At 37.4% G+C, this 15,324-nt stretch overlaps 1 protein-coding gene across 6 annotated transcripts in view; it reads right to left on the bottom strand.

Annotated features, from left to right (window-relative positions):
• COL5A2 (collagen type V alpha 2 chain) overlaps positions 1–15,324 on the bottom strand; it is a 130,694-nt gene that overhangs the window by 18,736 nt on the left and 96,634 nt on the right. For all 6 annotated transcript variants that reach the window (XM_068196384.1, XM_068196380.1, XM_068196383.1 and 3 more), the window contains 20 exons: positions 14,870–14,923; positions 14,107–14,160; positions 13,021–13,065; positions 12,013–12,066; positions 11,093–11,137; positions 8,703–8,756; positions 6,845–6,943; positions 6,340–6,384; positions 6,138–6,236; positions 5,525–5,578; positions 4,894–5,001; positions 4,330–4,383; positions 3,506–3,604; positions 2,784–2,837; positions 2,181–2,279; positions 2,030–2,083; positions 1,878–1,931; positions 1,336–1,389; positions 724–777; positions 345–389 (listed from right to left, as the gene is read on the bottom strand). In XM_068196384.1, coding sequence (XP_068052485.1) covers positions 345–389; positions 724–777; positions 1,336–1,389; positions 1,878–1,931; positions 2,030–2,083; positions 2,181–2,279; positions 2,784–2,837; positions 3,506–3,604; positions 4,330–4,383; positions 4,894–5,001; positions 5,525–5,578; positions 6,138–6,236; positions 6,340–6,384; positions 6,845–6,943; positions 8,703–8,756; positions 11,093–11,137; positions 12,013–12,066; positions 13,021–13,065; positions 14,107–14,160; positions 14,870–14,923 — 1,278 coding nt within the window. The remainder of the gene's footprint in view (positions 1–344; positions 390–723; positions 778–1,335; positions 1,390–1,877; positions 1,932–2,029; positions 2,084–2,180; positions 2,280–2,783; positions 2,838–3,505; positions 3,605–4,329; positions 4,384–4,893; positions 5,002–5,524; positions 5,579–6,137; positions 6,237–6,339; positions 6,385–6,844; positions 6,944–8,702; positions 8,757–11,092; positions 11,138–12,012; positions 12,067–13,020; positions 13,066–14,106; positions 14,161–14,869; positions 14,924–15,324) is intronic.

Below are 15,324 nucleotides of genomic sequence, written 5' to 3'. Positions count from 1 at the left end.
GAGCCTGTGAACATATTTAGTAGAACCGATTAAATAAAAATTAGTTTTATGCTTTTACTGTTAGAGGTGGGGGAAATATGTTGCTCAGCAAACTAAAAAGTCCCATTTCACAGCATAAACCAAATCATTTAGCAGCTAGTACTCAACACCACTTCAGGAGCTACAAAAATTATTAAAGGTGGTAGATTTTACAGAAACTATCTTAAAACATATCCATATTTAGAACCATTTTGTTAATGGGCAAAAAGGTCAAAGGAGTTTAGCTGTTAAAGTCCATGTTATGCATCAACTTCCAACCTCAGAGAACTGTTATGAATATTTGAACTCTGAAAGAAAACACTTACCCTGGGGCCCAATGGACCAACAGCTCCAGGATCTCCAGGCACACCCTAAGAACAAAATTCACCATTAAAATGAAATCATTATTCATAACTTTATAGTTATGGAAATTAGAGACAAACATTTTTATTTCCAAAGTACTGTGAATGTAGATGGCCAATTCTAAATCCTATCTGTCAATGACAAGAGGTGATAGTGCAGCTCAGGCCAAGAACACAGATTCTCATAATTATTTTATGCCAAAGAAGTTCTGAAACAGCTTGCAGACTATATCAGTCAGTAAGCATTTTGAACAGAGTGGGAAATTCAATTAGAGAGAAAAGAAAATGTAAAATTACTTTATAAATTGTATTCTTTTTAATGTTATGTTACACATACACATACCTGATCACCTGGCTTTCCTCCCTCACCTGGAGGACCTGGTGGCCCAGGCAAGCCCTGTAAAAAGTAAATGAAATGGTCACCAACATGATAGAAAGGTATATAAATCCAGACCTAACTAGGACATCAAGATCATGAATGTTACAGTACACTCAGTATAAGAGCACACTCTCAGAGATCCCCAAGGGAATTATATGAATATTGCACCAAAGTGTTTCCCCCTCTCTAAATGAGATGGCAACCCTTCCTTAACATTTGCAGGACATCTCAGCCCTAAAAGTAAAGTTCTCTATAAACAGATATTGATTTAATTAATACTTCATTATCAAGACAATTATTTTGCTACATATTTTGAACTTTTTTGGAAATCTTCAAATTAAAACTGATTAACATCAAAGGTCCTCTCAAGGGATACAGAGCTGGTATTTAAGCCTTTGCCAGTTTGGTTTAGTGCACAGCTGATATGAAAGCTATGGATCATTAATTATTCTGAACCTTCTTGCCTTAATTCTGAAGTTATATTATGCATGACTTGATTGAATTTCTCCAATTTAAGTTGATAAAGTTATGGCTGTTTATTTTTTAATTAAAAAAAAAAAAAAGGAATGCACATACCTGAAACCCTGTAGGACCTGGAGGGCCTTGTTCTCCTCTTTCTCCTGCCAGACCCTACACAAAAAGAAGTAATAAGTAAACATAAGAGGAATATAGGCAAGCTCCACAATTTTTTCTTTTCTCTGAATATGCATATTTCGATTAGGCATTTATTTGCTATACATTTTTACATATCCTAGTACAAGATAGCCTATCTAAAAGATGTAATAAGATGTGTATCAATTCTTTAAAATCCTTCCCCTAAAGGTTCTCTGGTAACAGGAAAACACTCAGTTCCATTAAAACCAAGAAAGATGAGAAAATTAACTACAATAATTTTTTACTCCTTGCATATTTTTTTTCATAATAGTTAGTAAAAAGAATTAGACTACTAATATTTATTTTAATACAAAGCTGGTAATTTTTCCAGGACAATTTTTTCTTTAAATGTTCTTGAAATCAACAACTGGCATGAAGGTTGATAAGAATAGAAGGCAAAGAGAAAAGAGGAGTGAGTAGACAGAGTGCCAGGCAGGCAGGCAGAGAGGTAAAATCTGACTTACGGGTGGACCAACAGGACCGGAAGGGCCAACTTCACCATCTTTACCAGGGGCTCCCTACATTAAAATTACAGGAGAAGAAATCTTGTATAGTGAACACACATAAAAGAAAAGCACCATTTTCCACGATCACTGCAAATAACAGCCACACTCACTCTCTGTCCTGGGACTCCTGCATTGCCTGCTTCTCCGGGTTTTCCAGGATCACCCTAAATTGCAGAAATAAAAATGACTGGGTTTAGATATTTTTTCACCCATTAAAATATACAAAAATGGTTAAAGTCAAAAAGGGATTGCCATACTCACACTACTACCCTTTGGCCCAGGAAGGCCCATGCTACCTGGCTGACCTCTAATTCCTATGGAACCTGCTGGACCTGGACGTCCATCTTCCCCAGGAGCACCCTGCAGACATAAAGCATTTTCCACATTAAATTCTATATATATTTATTCATATGAATTTATTAATCCCAAGAAAATGCTTGTATATATAAGGAAAATAACATTAACCAGGCTTGGGGCTTTACTTATCAGTCAAAATGTCTTTACAGCACATATAACAATAGCCATACTGCTGGATTTAACCAAATGCTATGTAATTATTAGAACTGAATCATGTACAAATAATTTATTGGGTCCTTAAAGTGACAACTAGAAAAATATTTATTTATTTCAAATGTTTAACAATGATGCAGCAGCTGGTAAGCAAGAGACACTGCTACACAGACAAAACTAAACAAACATTATTGGTTTCAACTAATTTGAAGTTAGGAATGTAAAGTGAACTATCAAAAGAGAAGATGAGCCTTAATAAATAAAGAAAACTCATGCTAATAAAAGAAATTTCAGTGAGATGGGACCCTTGAATTAATGTGATATTAACTGAAAAGACTAGGTTTTGTCACTTACCAAGGGGCCAAGTTTTCCTTCAGGGCCTTGAACACCTGGATTTCCTGTCAAACCCTAAAAGCAGGAATAGTATTGGTGTTGGGGTTCGGTCTATAATTCTATAACAATCAAGAAACATAAAAAAATCCCAAAGGAATGCTCAGTTACTGCTGTAGCACAAACTTCTCTATGTTAAAGATCTTCATCCTTGTATTCATTTTATAGCTTCATCCCTCACTGTCTTTGATTTTCCTTCTTCCTAGTCCCTCTTTTCTTGCTTTCCACCTCTTGAGCTTCTCATAGGCTCATCTTTATTTCTGCCATGATCTATATCACATTATACTGCTTCCTTTATCCTCTTTTTCTGGTATTTTGAATTGTCCTCCAATAATTTTCCTGAAAAAAAATTCTCTAGGTGATATGTACCACTCAATCTTCTATGTTATCAATCACCAATTTAATGAAGGCTGGCCTTCAATCATGTTACCTGTGGCAACTGGGCTTTACAAACACACGTCCTTCATTTGCATCAGCTGTTCTCAATCAGGGCTATTTCTCCTTTTTCTAGGCCAAAACCTGTGCTTCGCACCGTGAGCAGGAAATAAAGACAGGTCTTTTGGCCTTTAGCCCCACTGAAACCAGTCTGCCCTTGCATAACAGCTTCTGAATTCCCCAACATTCACGGTTGCCTTTGGAAAATGCAAGGTACCACAGTTTACAGGGTACTGCTACCAGTCCCTTACCCTTGCACCTGGAAGGCCAGGTTCACCAGGACGTCCAGGATCTCCCTGACCTCCTTTAGGTCCAGAAGATCCTGCAGGACCACGCTCTCCTTGGGCTCCCTAGAAAGACACCAGTGAGCTACTAATTAACAGCTAGAACAGTGACAGCAGGAGCAGGTGAAATAAAACAGTATCTTCTATTAAAGATCTATTTTTGCAAAGTTACAAATCATTAATACTTTTACTATCATTAGTTTCCTAATTATTATCTTTTCTTCCCAAAATTATTACTTAAAAGTTTCTTTTCCTTAGAGCAAGTTTATATAAGCATTTTAGAAGCCCTGTATTTTTACCAAGAAGGTAGAAATTTACAGAAGTACTAGACAAATGCCTATGTGAGTCACTTCCCTGGAAGTGTTAGAGCAGTTAGGAAAGCCAGATAAACCCATCTTTTTTAAGGGACAAGTCTAGAAAATCACACCACACACAAAGAATAAGCAATTTTTCACAGAGCCCCCTCCTACACAGCAATACATAAAGCAATATAGGAGTAGAACAGGTCAATCCTTTACTGTGCACATGTCAAAACAAGGGAGCATTGAGCCAGGGACAAGCAAGCAAAGCTGAACATCATGGGAACTGAAAGTGAGTCTTCCCTAAAAATTTTTGTCTCAAAACATTCAGACCCCTTTTTAGCATCTGTAAATTGCATCTGCCTTTCTACCCAGAAGCAGACATTTTTAATGAAATTAATATTTTTAATGAATACTTTCTTTTTATATGTCTGGATGTATGAAGATTTAACAAATTGCACAATAAAAGATGGACACTTTAATATAATTTACCTTTGGTCCAGGCAAGCCATCAGAACCTGGAAAACCACGATTACCAGGAGCACCCTAGGAAAAGCAGTAGATATGATACAATTATGTTAATTTTTACATAGCTTATTACAAATAAAGGACCAGATCTGTGGACTGAAGATTCAGTTCATTTCCTTAGAACTTTTTTACTTCGATACTTTAACTTGGGGAGCAGGGGGTGGGGTTATGACTTAAGAATGGTAAAAACTTCAGTGTCTCATTCATGCATGCTGGACAGCTCCTTCTGTGTGAACAGCCTCATTGAAAGCAAAGATGAGCAGCTGTGCAGGCCTAGGAAAAAGTCTGTAGATGAGTAGATGAGTTGGTCCTTTCTCCATCCTTTTTCCTACCATATTATCCTGGGTACTGAATCTCCACATAAAAGTATCCAGTGTTAAAAAATAACACACAGTACTAACTACTGCTAGGAAAATAAGGTTTCACTACACCCACAATCCAGCTGTAAGAACATCCATGGATAAGTCAAAAAGTTTTTCAGCTTAGCAGTGCATCTCTTAAGACATATTATTCCTCTAGATTTCTTACCCTCTCTCCAACAGGACCTGGTGGACCTACTGACCCTGGATCACCTCGAGGACCTCTTTTCCCTTCTTCACCTATGGGGCCAATGGGACCCTGGGGACCTTGTGGGCCCTAGTGAGAAGAAAATGTTATTTTAAAAAACATTGTTAAGCTCACCATTTCTCAGGCATATTGAAACAGACTGTCTTCTGAACACTCTAAACATTTTTCCAAATAAAGGAGAAGAAAATAGTTAGGTCTTGGACCTAACTAACAGCTAACCTAAAAATAACAGCTTTTCAGCATCTGCTATTCTCTTTTACAATGTTTATAAGCTAATAAACTCTAATTCTGAAGTTGGGCTGGACACTGCTTCTTATAATCACCCACAATAATTTGTACTTTGCCAAGCTGCAAAGGAGTCAAAATTCAGTGAGACTCCAATAGAAATTTTCAAAGGAGAAGACAGTGGTAAACTATTACTTCACCTCTATATTTTTGTCAGTTAATACATGATTATTTAACTAGTGAGAAAGAAAAGCTGAAGATTGGTTAATAAATCAACTCAACTTCAGAGTTGGTTTTCTCCCAAAAAGTTACATGGTTATAAGCCTCTATGTTTCCTCTTCATCTTAAAAAGCATATGGAGACTTACAGCTTCACCTTTGGGTCCTGCTTCTCCCTTGAAACCTGGGACACCAGGGTCTCCCTGAAATCAAACACATGAATAGCATCAGTAAAGTTAAAAATCTGCATAAACCACTTCATCATTTTGTATTATGCCATGAAACAAACATTTCCTAGTTTAGTCACTAATTGTAGGCAGTATAATATGATGCTTATAATGGTTTGTCTTTACCCTTATTATGCTTGTTTATTATAATGTTATCAAGACAAAAACTTAAATAAATCTCTTTCCCCAGGACTATAAAGACACACTTCTTTTTCAAAGAAGTAGTGGTATTTTGGATACACAGTAGATTTACAGGATCTGAGTCTTAGCAGTCTCCCTGGCATGCTACTGCTGTATTTAAAGATATCCCACTGCTAATCCCTGCTTCAGTTGCATGGAGTGACACATGTGCCAGGCACTGCAATTCCCAAAGTTCAGTTCCATGGAGTGACACATGTGCCAGGCACTGCAATTCCCAAAGTTCAGTTCCATGGAGTGACACATGTGCCAGGCACTGCAATTCCCAAAGTTCAGTTCCATGGAGTGACACATGTGCCAGGTACTGCAATTCCCAAAGGGACAAAGACCCCATTACCGGCTGGCCTCGAATCCCGGGGGGGCCGGTGCTGCCCTGTGGTCCTGGGGAACCAGGGGGGCCTGATAATCCAGGGGGGCCTCCAGTGCCTGGAGATCCCTACAAATACAAACAGGAAGCACAGTAAGGAAACACAACCAAAACAAGGAAATAAAAGAAATTAACTTGCACAATTTCTTCAACAGGAAATATGATTACTTACAGTAGGGCCCTTTGCACCGGGGGAGCCATCTGTCCCTTCAGCGCCCTAAAGATAAGGTACCAATCATTAAAAGTCATTTTAATGAGATGAGCATCAATCATAAAAGCAGAGGACAGTTATTTTATCCACTTTACAAGACCAGAAAATAAAGGCTATTAAATAAATATAGCAACATATGCAAATGCTAAAAAGAGCAATAAATCATGCAAGTTAATGTGGTTTTTAATGTTGAAGATCTTATGTTTAAGCTTTAGTTTTTAAGTACTTTGAGGATTGAGACTTTAATGAGACTGTGTAACTTTAAGTTTCCAACTTGTAATAAAATCACAAATAGTTATTATTAATACCAAATTATTAGCACAAAACAAAGGAATGAGACCTCTTTTCCTTGGGGAAAAAAGGTAATTTGAGTAAAACTCTGTTGTCAGGTGGCACACTAAAAACCCCCATAAACAGGTGAACATGCAAAAGCTGAGCACTGAGGAACTCAATTCAATGTACTTACAGGAAGACCTTGTGACCCAGCTGGGCCCTGAGGACCTGTTTCACCTCTTTGTCCTTGTGGACCTTCAGGACCTCGAGGACCTGTTGGACCTGCTTCACCCTAGGATTCCACATGAGAAAACAACTTCAGATTATTTTGCTCTAAAATGCATCGCAATAAAGTAACTCAGGAGAAATACTGAGCTTATAACAAAAAATTAGTGTTTGAAATAGTTTTTTATACTTAAAATGAAATTTTGCTTACCTAATTTTGCTTCTATTACTTCTAGGTGAATGTGAACGTTAAAAGTATAGACAGGATTTTTTCTCAATATATACAAGACAAGGAAACTTTGCAGAAAAGCAGCACTATCCAGGTGTCCAAATAAGATCAAGAACAGACCTGTTTCTCTAAAATCCCACTATGTGTCTGTAATTTTACAAGTTTTGTTTACCTTCATTAACAGCAAGGCTGTTAAGATTTAAATACGGCAACACATCTGGGATTGGTTGATTTGTTTTGGTTTTTTGGGGTTTTTTTTGCAAAACATAGATGAATTCACTGTTTACAAAACAATATAAAATATCAAATCCCTGTAACATTAGACTGGATGATAAAAAATTCCTCACAGCATCTTCTTTGAATTTTAATTTTATTAGGAAATATGCTTTTTGGAACTGATGGCTGTTAATATCACATCTTTGTAAAACAAGTCCACATCTTCATTGTATAATCTGCTGAGCTTTTATGAGTTCAACTCTCCCAATTTTACATCATCTGATGATCAAACTGGAAGGTAGCTTCTCCTTTTCAAAAGCTCTGATTCATCATGTGACATTTCCTTAGGTAAAATCATGCTGAGCCATACTATGAGTATTTTATGACATGCACTACAAGGGCTATCATTTAACTGTACACTCCTCTTGTCTAGACTGTGCTTTTTCCAAGAAAAGTAGGAGCAGATGATTCTAGAGGTCCCCTTGTAACCTGCTATTCTATGACTCTATGATTAAGTTGATACTGTTATTAAGACTTGTTTCCAAACAGTGTCATGAATCTTGCCAGCTTGACAACAACACAAAAACATCTGCTGATCTTGGCTACCTGACCAATTGAGGGTTTCTTCTTGTATAATATTTTCTTATCATGTTTTAGGAGTGTAAAGGGATGAAGAGGAGCAGCTGGATGCAGGGCATGCATAAGAACGATAAGGAAGCTGAATGAGTTGTCTTTTCTATCTCCTATCTCTGAAGACATTGGCTCAAGGCTAAGAAGAAAAAAAAAAAAAAAAAAGAGCATTTTCTTGCAAAGCAAGAGAGGGAAGTGCCACAAAGACAGTGCTTCAGCAAAGGAAATCTCTTCATTTCACAGCCCAATCACTCCAAGCCACAAAAGGTAGTAGCTGTAATTTTCTCTCTTGTGATGAACCACACATCTTTGTTGAGGTTCAGGCATTTCCCCCTTACCAGTCTAGATCATCCCAAAAAGTTTTCTTGTCCAAAACTAGAAGTTTCAGCACTAGAAGGTCCTCCCTCCATATTGTCTTTGACTTGCCCTCACAACCTCACTTCTAGCAATATATCTTGTTATTCTTTGAATATTCTGGACAAAATTCCTGAAGCACAGCACGGCAGTGATCTTATAATCACCCTCTGACATGAGCAAAAGGGAAAGCAAAGTATCTTAAAAGTGGTGAATTGCAATTGCTTCATTTGGCTTTGGGTTTTATCTTCTGTCTGAAGGTCTTGACTAAGACGGATTTCACAGCAGTTCCTGGGAATCTGTACACACGTCAGCCTGGGCTCTGTGTAGTCTAGTACACAGTTTTAGTTGTGTGTGGTTAGACATTTTAAAAGGACACTTTCATTTTTATTTTTACCTTTATGCCAGGAATACCAGGAAAACCTGGAGATCCAGTTATACCAAGTGGGCCCTATAAAAGACAGACACAAAACTGTAATTTAGCGGTTTAGATCACACACATTACTATCTCATCACTGGGTAAATGTGGGTCTAGAATTACCTATATTTTTTAGTCATAAAACATTTACTTATAACAAAACCAAAATAACTATAAATACCAGGTTTTTAAGTGATACATATACATTTTATGGAATTGTGGTGCAGTTCTTTAATAATGTGTTTGCTGACTTCAGCAAAGCTATTTGATTCAGCTATTAATGCCTGAATTGCAATGTACACAATTCACAGTGAACAATTATGGGAATTAAGACTCCTAAACTCACAGGCAAATTAATTTGCAAGCTGTAAAACACAGACCTTGTATCAAAATTTCCGGGCTAGAGATGTTTCCATTTCCATAATGTCTTTTGTGCTGTACAAGACATTCAAGAGAACTTTCTATTCCAAAGGCTTGGGACGGCGGCACACAGTGGTTATTAATACTCACTGCAACACTGTTACCAGATAATTCCTCTTTATCTTCTCCCGATTTTCTGTCTTTTTGTAAAATATGATTCATGTTGAGAAAAAATGTTCTATGTAATAAAGCTCTCATGACAAACTTAATCAGAACAATCTGTCCCACTTAGCATTAATTACAGACAACATTTCTGCCATGACCTTGTGCTGGATTTCTACAGAACTGATGTAACAGCTCACCAAGTATATTTTTGAAAACCTATGTCCCAGTTTACTGGATCTCAAATAATGTCTGCCAAATCTCTCTCTTGTTGCAGGAAGAGATCCAGGATTATGCTGTACCACTGCACTGACCCAAATTACAGCACATTTCATTAACGTTTTCTCCAGTGAGAAACACGTGCGTTAAGGACGAGTATCTCCCTTGTGACACTTCATGGGATTTTCCAAAAATATTAGCCAACCACTTATCATGTCCAGTGAAGCTGAGCTCACATTTTATCCCAAAGAAAAATTACAAGCTTCATGGAAAACCTCACAGCTTGCCACTCAGCTTCTTTTAACTTTATAGTATGTTTTAAATACAGAAAAAAATATTTTCTTGGTTTGAAAGTTTCTTCTAACAACTTTATTTCATAATACACTAAATAATTGAGTTCTGTAGCTTTTAGTCACTCACTCATCTTTTGAGCTTCTATTACAGTTAATTGTTTCTTCATGAAGTGTTTAATAGAACAGTCTGTTCATTAAGATGACATAGGTAAATGATTTTTTCTCAGAACTTTGTCACAAGTAAAAAAAAGAGTATGCACAAAATGAAATTCTAACTGCAAGCAGGGTGGTTTAGGGTTTTGAAGGGTATTTTTGGTGCAGTGCTTTTGGGATGTTTGGCTTGGTTATTGGCTTTTGGGTTTGGTTTTTGGATTTTTCTAATCCGAACATCACAAAATGGTAAAGGCTGACTACATCAATGGGTAGAAGCCGTTACCCATATCCTACAAGTGATGCTTTCAAAAAAAAGCAAACATAAATACCACATTTTTAAAGTGGAAGTTGGCCTTGCACAACTAGTACAAAAACATCACCAGTTTTCACATGCAAAAGCAACAAAAAATTAACTGCATGTGTGGGAATAATCCCCGACTTGTGAATTCACACAAATGTATTTTGCAAATGCAGTGTGAGATTGGACTGTAGGATCAAAACCAACATCCTTTGCTACTCTGACACTCTGGGTGCAAACAGTCATGTCTTCCTCTGCAGCCCTGCTGCCATGGTGGGAGAACTTAACAGCCCTGCAGGCCAGGCTTTCTCAGCTTGGCAGACATTCAGACACAAGCCTCGGTCCTTCAGTTCAAAAAGTGACTGTCCTTAATTAAAAGGCTCTTTTACACATTTGGTAATAGAATAATTGCAGGGAGCAAGTAGTGCTATCAGTGAGTGCCTTTCTTCTTGCTGACAACAGCCTCATTTGCCAGCTTTGCGTGTGAAGGAAGATAACATGCAATTATGAACTGTTTTAGATTGCAGTGCATGCACTTTGAGGCACTTTTTCCCCTACCATATGAACTCCATAAGAGCAGCAAAGCATCACCTCCCCAAGAGAGGCCATGGCCGACCCCTCTGCAAATTAAAACCTTTAGACAAAGTAAACTACACAGGAAAATTTTGCAGAGAGCAGCACTAAAACTGAGTAGAACTAGGAATCATTCTCAGATAATTAATTCCAGATACACTTAACTGATACCAGCAATTGCCAACTTTTTTTTTTGGTTTTTTTTTTTGTTTTGTTTTGTTTTTTGGGTTTTTTTTTTTTTTTTTTGTAGTGTCAAAAGGCAAGTGGAAATATAGAGTGAAAAAGTGGTTGATTGAGAACCAATCACTCACCATTGGGCCCGGCTTCCCAGGCATACCATGCTGGCCACGTCCACCCTAGACACAAAAATAGAAAACACAGAGTATTTGTAAGAACTTAACCTAGTTTTTAAATCATTTATTGTCAGCATTTGTGATAAAACTATATACACTAACGTGATTGAAGAAATGCTGGATCATACTTTCCTCCAAATACTGTCATGGAAACCTTCTGGAAGAAATTATGCTCCCATTTGAGTTAATGGATTTCTCTATTTTCAGAAAGGACAATATTTTGAGAGTGTCATTGTATGGGGCACATGACACAAGTGGATCACAGAAAAATCATGGGAAGAAATGCCAGAAAAACAACACTTGACACTGGATGTAAAAGCAGCAGGATGAAAGTTCTAATATCAAATATGATCTCATGTCAAGGATAATCCCTCTTTTTGATGAAAATCAAAATATTTTTAAGAAGATAGCCTTATTATCTGAAATTAAATTTTTAGATTTCATCTAAATTGAAATCTGAATTGAAAGATTTAATCTTAACCTTCATTTTAAACCTTTTTCCAGACAAAATTGAAACATTATTTCCTGTTCAGTAATTTTTGCTGAAAAAAATCTCTCACAAGAAATCCAACAGAAACATAGAAGACATTTTTATATGCCAGAAAATCATGCTGTGAGGGTGTTTGGATTCATGGGCAGCTCTGCTATGAGAAGTTAACATACAGTTACCACTCTCATTTTAAAACTGTTTTTAACTTTCAAAATTTATAGTACAGACATCACCCCACAAAACTGTTCAGCCCTAACTTTCTTAAGATATAGCAGAACTCACAACCTAAGTGACTAGCAAGTCACATGGACTAACACTTTCAGGCTCAGGGATTTAAATTTAAGTTAACAAGAGAAGAATTACAAGGGAGAAGGAAGATTCTACTTACAGGGGCACCCTGTGGTCCAATCCGTCCTCTTTCTCCTGGCATTCCCCTAGGTCCCTTGAAGAAAGAACAAAAAGTGCATTATTCAGGAGGTCATCATGCCAGAATAAAAAAAGGGTTGTTTTTTTTTCACTCCTGCAGGAGTAACTTATCTTGTCCTATAGCAGAAAAGAAGCAGCAGCACATAAAAATTCTTACAGCTTCACAGGCTTGCCCAGTGGAAATTTAATAAACTGCAATTTCTGTTTTTCCAATCCAACAATACTTCGAGTTTTAAACAAATTAGAATCAACTTTTTATATACTTACCTGTGACAATAATGCAACTTCTTTCACTGAATCTCATTCACAAATTAGATTCCACTTCAGGGATATTACATTCTACACTCAACATAGTGCTTCACAGAGAGGTGCCATTATCTGATATCAGAAAGAGGCCTTACTTCCAGGAGCTCTGCTCAGAGTAAATTTTTGTCATGTAACACTACTCATGCATATTCAGTTGTCCAAAACCACATGTGAATGAAAATTATTCTAAAAAAAAGTTTCTCCATTTTACTTCCAGATCATGCATATTATCCTCGTCATAACCTCCAAAACCCTCTGTCCATGGTTTTCTTAGCCAGTTCATTCCTGATCTAAATTACTCCAGTTCTACCTCAGAGCAACCCAAGCCAGTTTTTCTCATGTTGAAATCACTCCATATGAGGCATCAACATGTAAAAAGGAAAACACTATCACCCTACACTTACATGATTTGGGTAGCCATCACCACACCTACAGCCAAGTCTCTGCTGAGCCTTCTGATTTATCATTATTACCTATGTCTGGGAATGGAGGGGAGGAACAGCTTGCAGTGGGCCAAATTTACTGTCAGACTAACAGAAAACAAGCCTTCATGAAGAGAAAGTTCAGCTCCATGAGCTCAAATGCAGATATCAAACCCCTGAAATTCCCACTGGCAGTAGTACTTGCAATCACTTCTGCAACACCCAATGCATGTGACACTCACTAGAGGACCTGTTGGACCCATGGCTCCGGTCGGTCCGGACTCTCCCTAGAAAAGGAAATGAAATTATTAGAGAAATGGGTGAAAGGAAAATTGATTCACATCTCACCCCTGTCCTCTGTGCTTATTTTGGACTTCAGGGGCAGATTTGCAGAGGTACCTGTGTGCATCACATATGGCAAGGACACTGCTCCCCACACTGATGGAAATGCCATGTTTATATGTTCTCAGTGTTTATGTGTTCTCTGATAAGACTGCCGCTGTTGTTGCCGCCACAGAAAGTGGTAGGCAATCTTGGGAAAGAAATATTTTCTTACACAAACTCTCCTTAACTACTAATCTCACATTTAAATTTAGATTTTGGAAGATCCACTTCATTTACTATGTTTTTAATCTAAAGGAATAGTTCTCTCCCACATTCAATTATCACCTATGCCAGGCCAAAAATGCTTCAGCATCAGCACTGATTAAAGTGGAAAAGCCTGAAAAAAGTGCTCTATTCTCTTTTAAAACATCATTTAACATATCTTGAAAGGACTGACTCCAGCTGGCTATCCTGTGTTACCACTGCTTTGATCTGAAGTTGTAAGAGTGGTGCAGTGCCAATGGAGATCAAAAATTCTGAGAATAAACTAATAAAATAGTCAGTTGGAGTACAATACATCCCCTCTCCAATGCCTGTTTCTTTTAAGCCAATCTATTACTATTTGAAAGAGGAGAGACAGGTTTTTGTTATGCATTGCTTTATTTGATTATATTACAAAATGTTCAACTTGGTCCCATAGAGCCACCAAGAACCATGAACTGTCCAAGTGAAGAACTGCAAGATGTGCATGGGCCCTTTGTTAACAGACTCTGCTGTCTTCAGTATGACATACAGGTCACAAATGGAGCACTCAGCTCACCCAGGGATGCCTTACAGGCCTAAAGCAGCCCCAGCTGCAGCTGGGACTGGCACTTCTGAATTCTCTCCCCCATATAAAGGTCAGAGCAGGTACAAAGCTTTGTTCAAAAGATCTCACACCTTTCAGGATTTTGGTATTACACAAAATATGTTTAATCATTTATTTGTTTTGGCCATAAAAATACCTTTGCTCCAGCTGCTCCAATTTCACCTTTTGGACCATCAAGTCCTTTCAATCCCTGTAAGTTACAAAGAAATTTTATTTATATATGTACACACAGAGAGCACTTCTACTATTATTGTTAAAGCAACTTGATATTAAGGTATTAAGAATGGATCTGAGGTGGTAAGAGTAAGAAAAGAAAAAAAATAAAGAAGAAAAAAAACAGATGGAATAAAGTTTTCAAACATTTCCTAAATGGAAACCATTTGTACAAGGTACATTTCCCTGGATTTGGTTTCATTTTTAAAACAAAAAGTTTTTTTTAAAAATCCTAAAACAACAAGGAGGAGGCTCTGAGCCATAGGAAACCAATTTATTCCTCCCTGAAGTAAAATTTGGCCAGAAAACTTGGTAATTTGCAATCACTCTATGTTGCAAACATATCCACCTCTCAGGTTCCCCACCCTAATGCATGACTTGCCAACAAAGAAAGAGAACTGTCGGGTTTGCGCCTCCTGAAGCTTGGCAGGGCTCATGCAAGCTCCTTCCAGATTCCCAGAACATTTGAAATAGAGTAAAAAAGCACTGGAGTATGTAATACAAAGGTCAGCTTAAAGGGAAATAGCACTGATTTTCTGCAAGGCCCTCTTTCTCTCAAATGCCAGTATTTCTGCTACAGCTGCACTGTCTGTAGTGTAGGCAAATTCTGCACAGATACAAAGAAAAAACTTCATTCCGAAACTGCCAGGAAATATCTATATCAGAGGGAAAACCTTGTCTCTTACCCGGTGACCCTTGAGACCTGGGAGACCAGGAGCACCAGGAAAGCCTCGAGGGCCCTAGGAAGGAAAAAGAAAAACAAAAAAAAAAAAAAAAAAAAAAAAAACAACAACAAAAAAAAAAAAAAAAAAAAAAAAAAACAACAACAACAAAAAAAAACCAAATATAATCCTGGTTCTGCAGATAAACACAGCAACGATTGTACTAACACAGGAATAAGGGCAGCAGCAATATTAATATTGCTAACACTCCTTCACCTTCATCATAGTGAGGAACAGCATTTGAGCAGCTCACAGATGATACAGCCTTGAAGTTCTTCTCAGCATTAGTCACATTTTTCACTGACGTTAAAAGTTTTATCATTTGTATTGTTGTGTGATCAAAGTTCAAATTTCACCAAAAGTAATGAAATAAGATGAGTGGCAGGTCAAGTTTTGAGGGTTAATATGGACAAACATTA

This window comes from Anomalospiza imberbis, chromosome 7 (assembly GCF_031753505.1).
Source record: "Anomalospiza imberbis isolate Cuckoo-Finch-1a 21T00152 chromosome 7, ASM3175350v1, whole genome shotgun sequence".
Classification (NCBI taxonomy): domain Eukaryota; kingdom Metazoa; phylum Chordata; class Aves; order Passeriformes; family Viduidae; genus Anomalospiza; species Anomalospiza imberbis.
The sequence above is the reverse complement of the archived record's forward strand: the minus strand, read 5'-3'. Positions and strand labels throughout refer to the sequence as shown.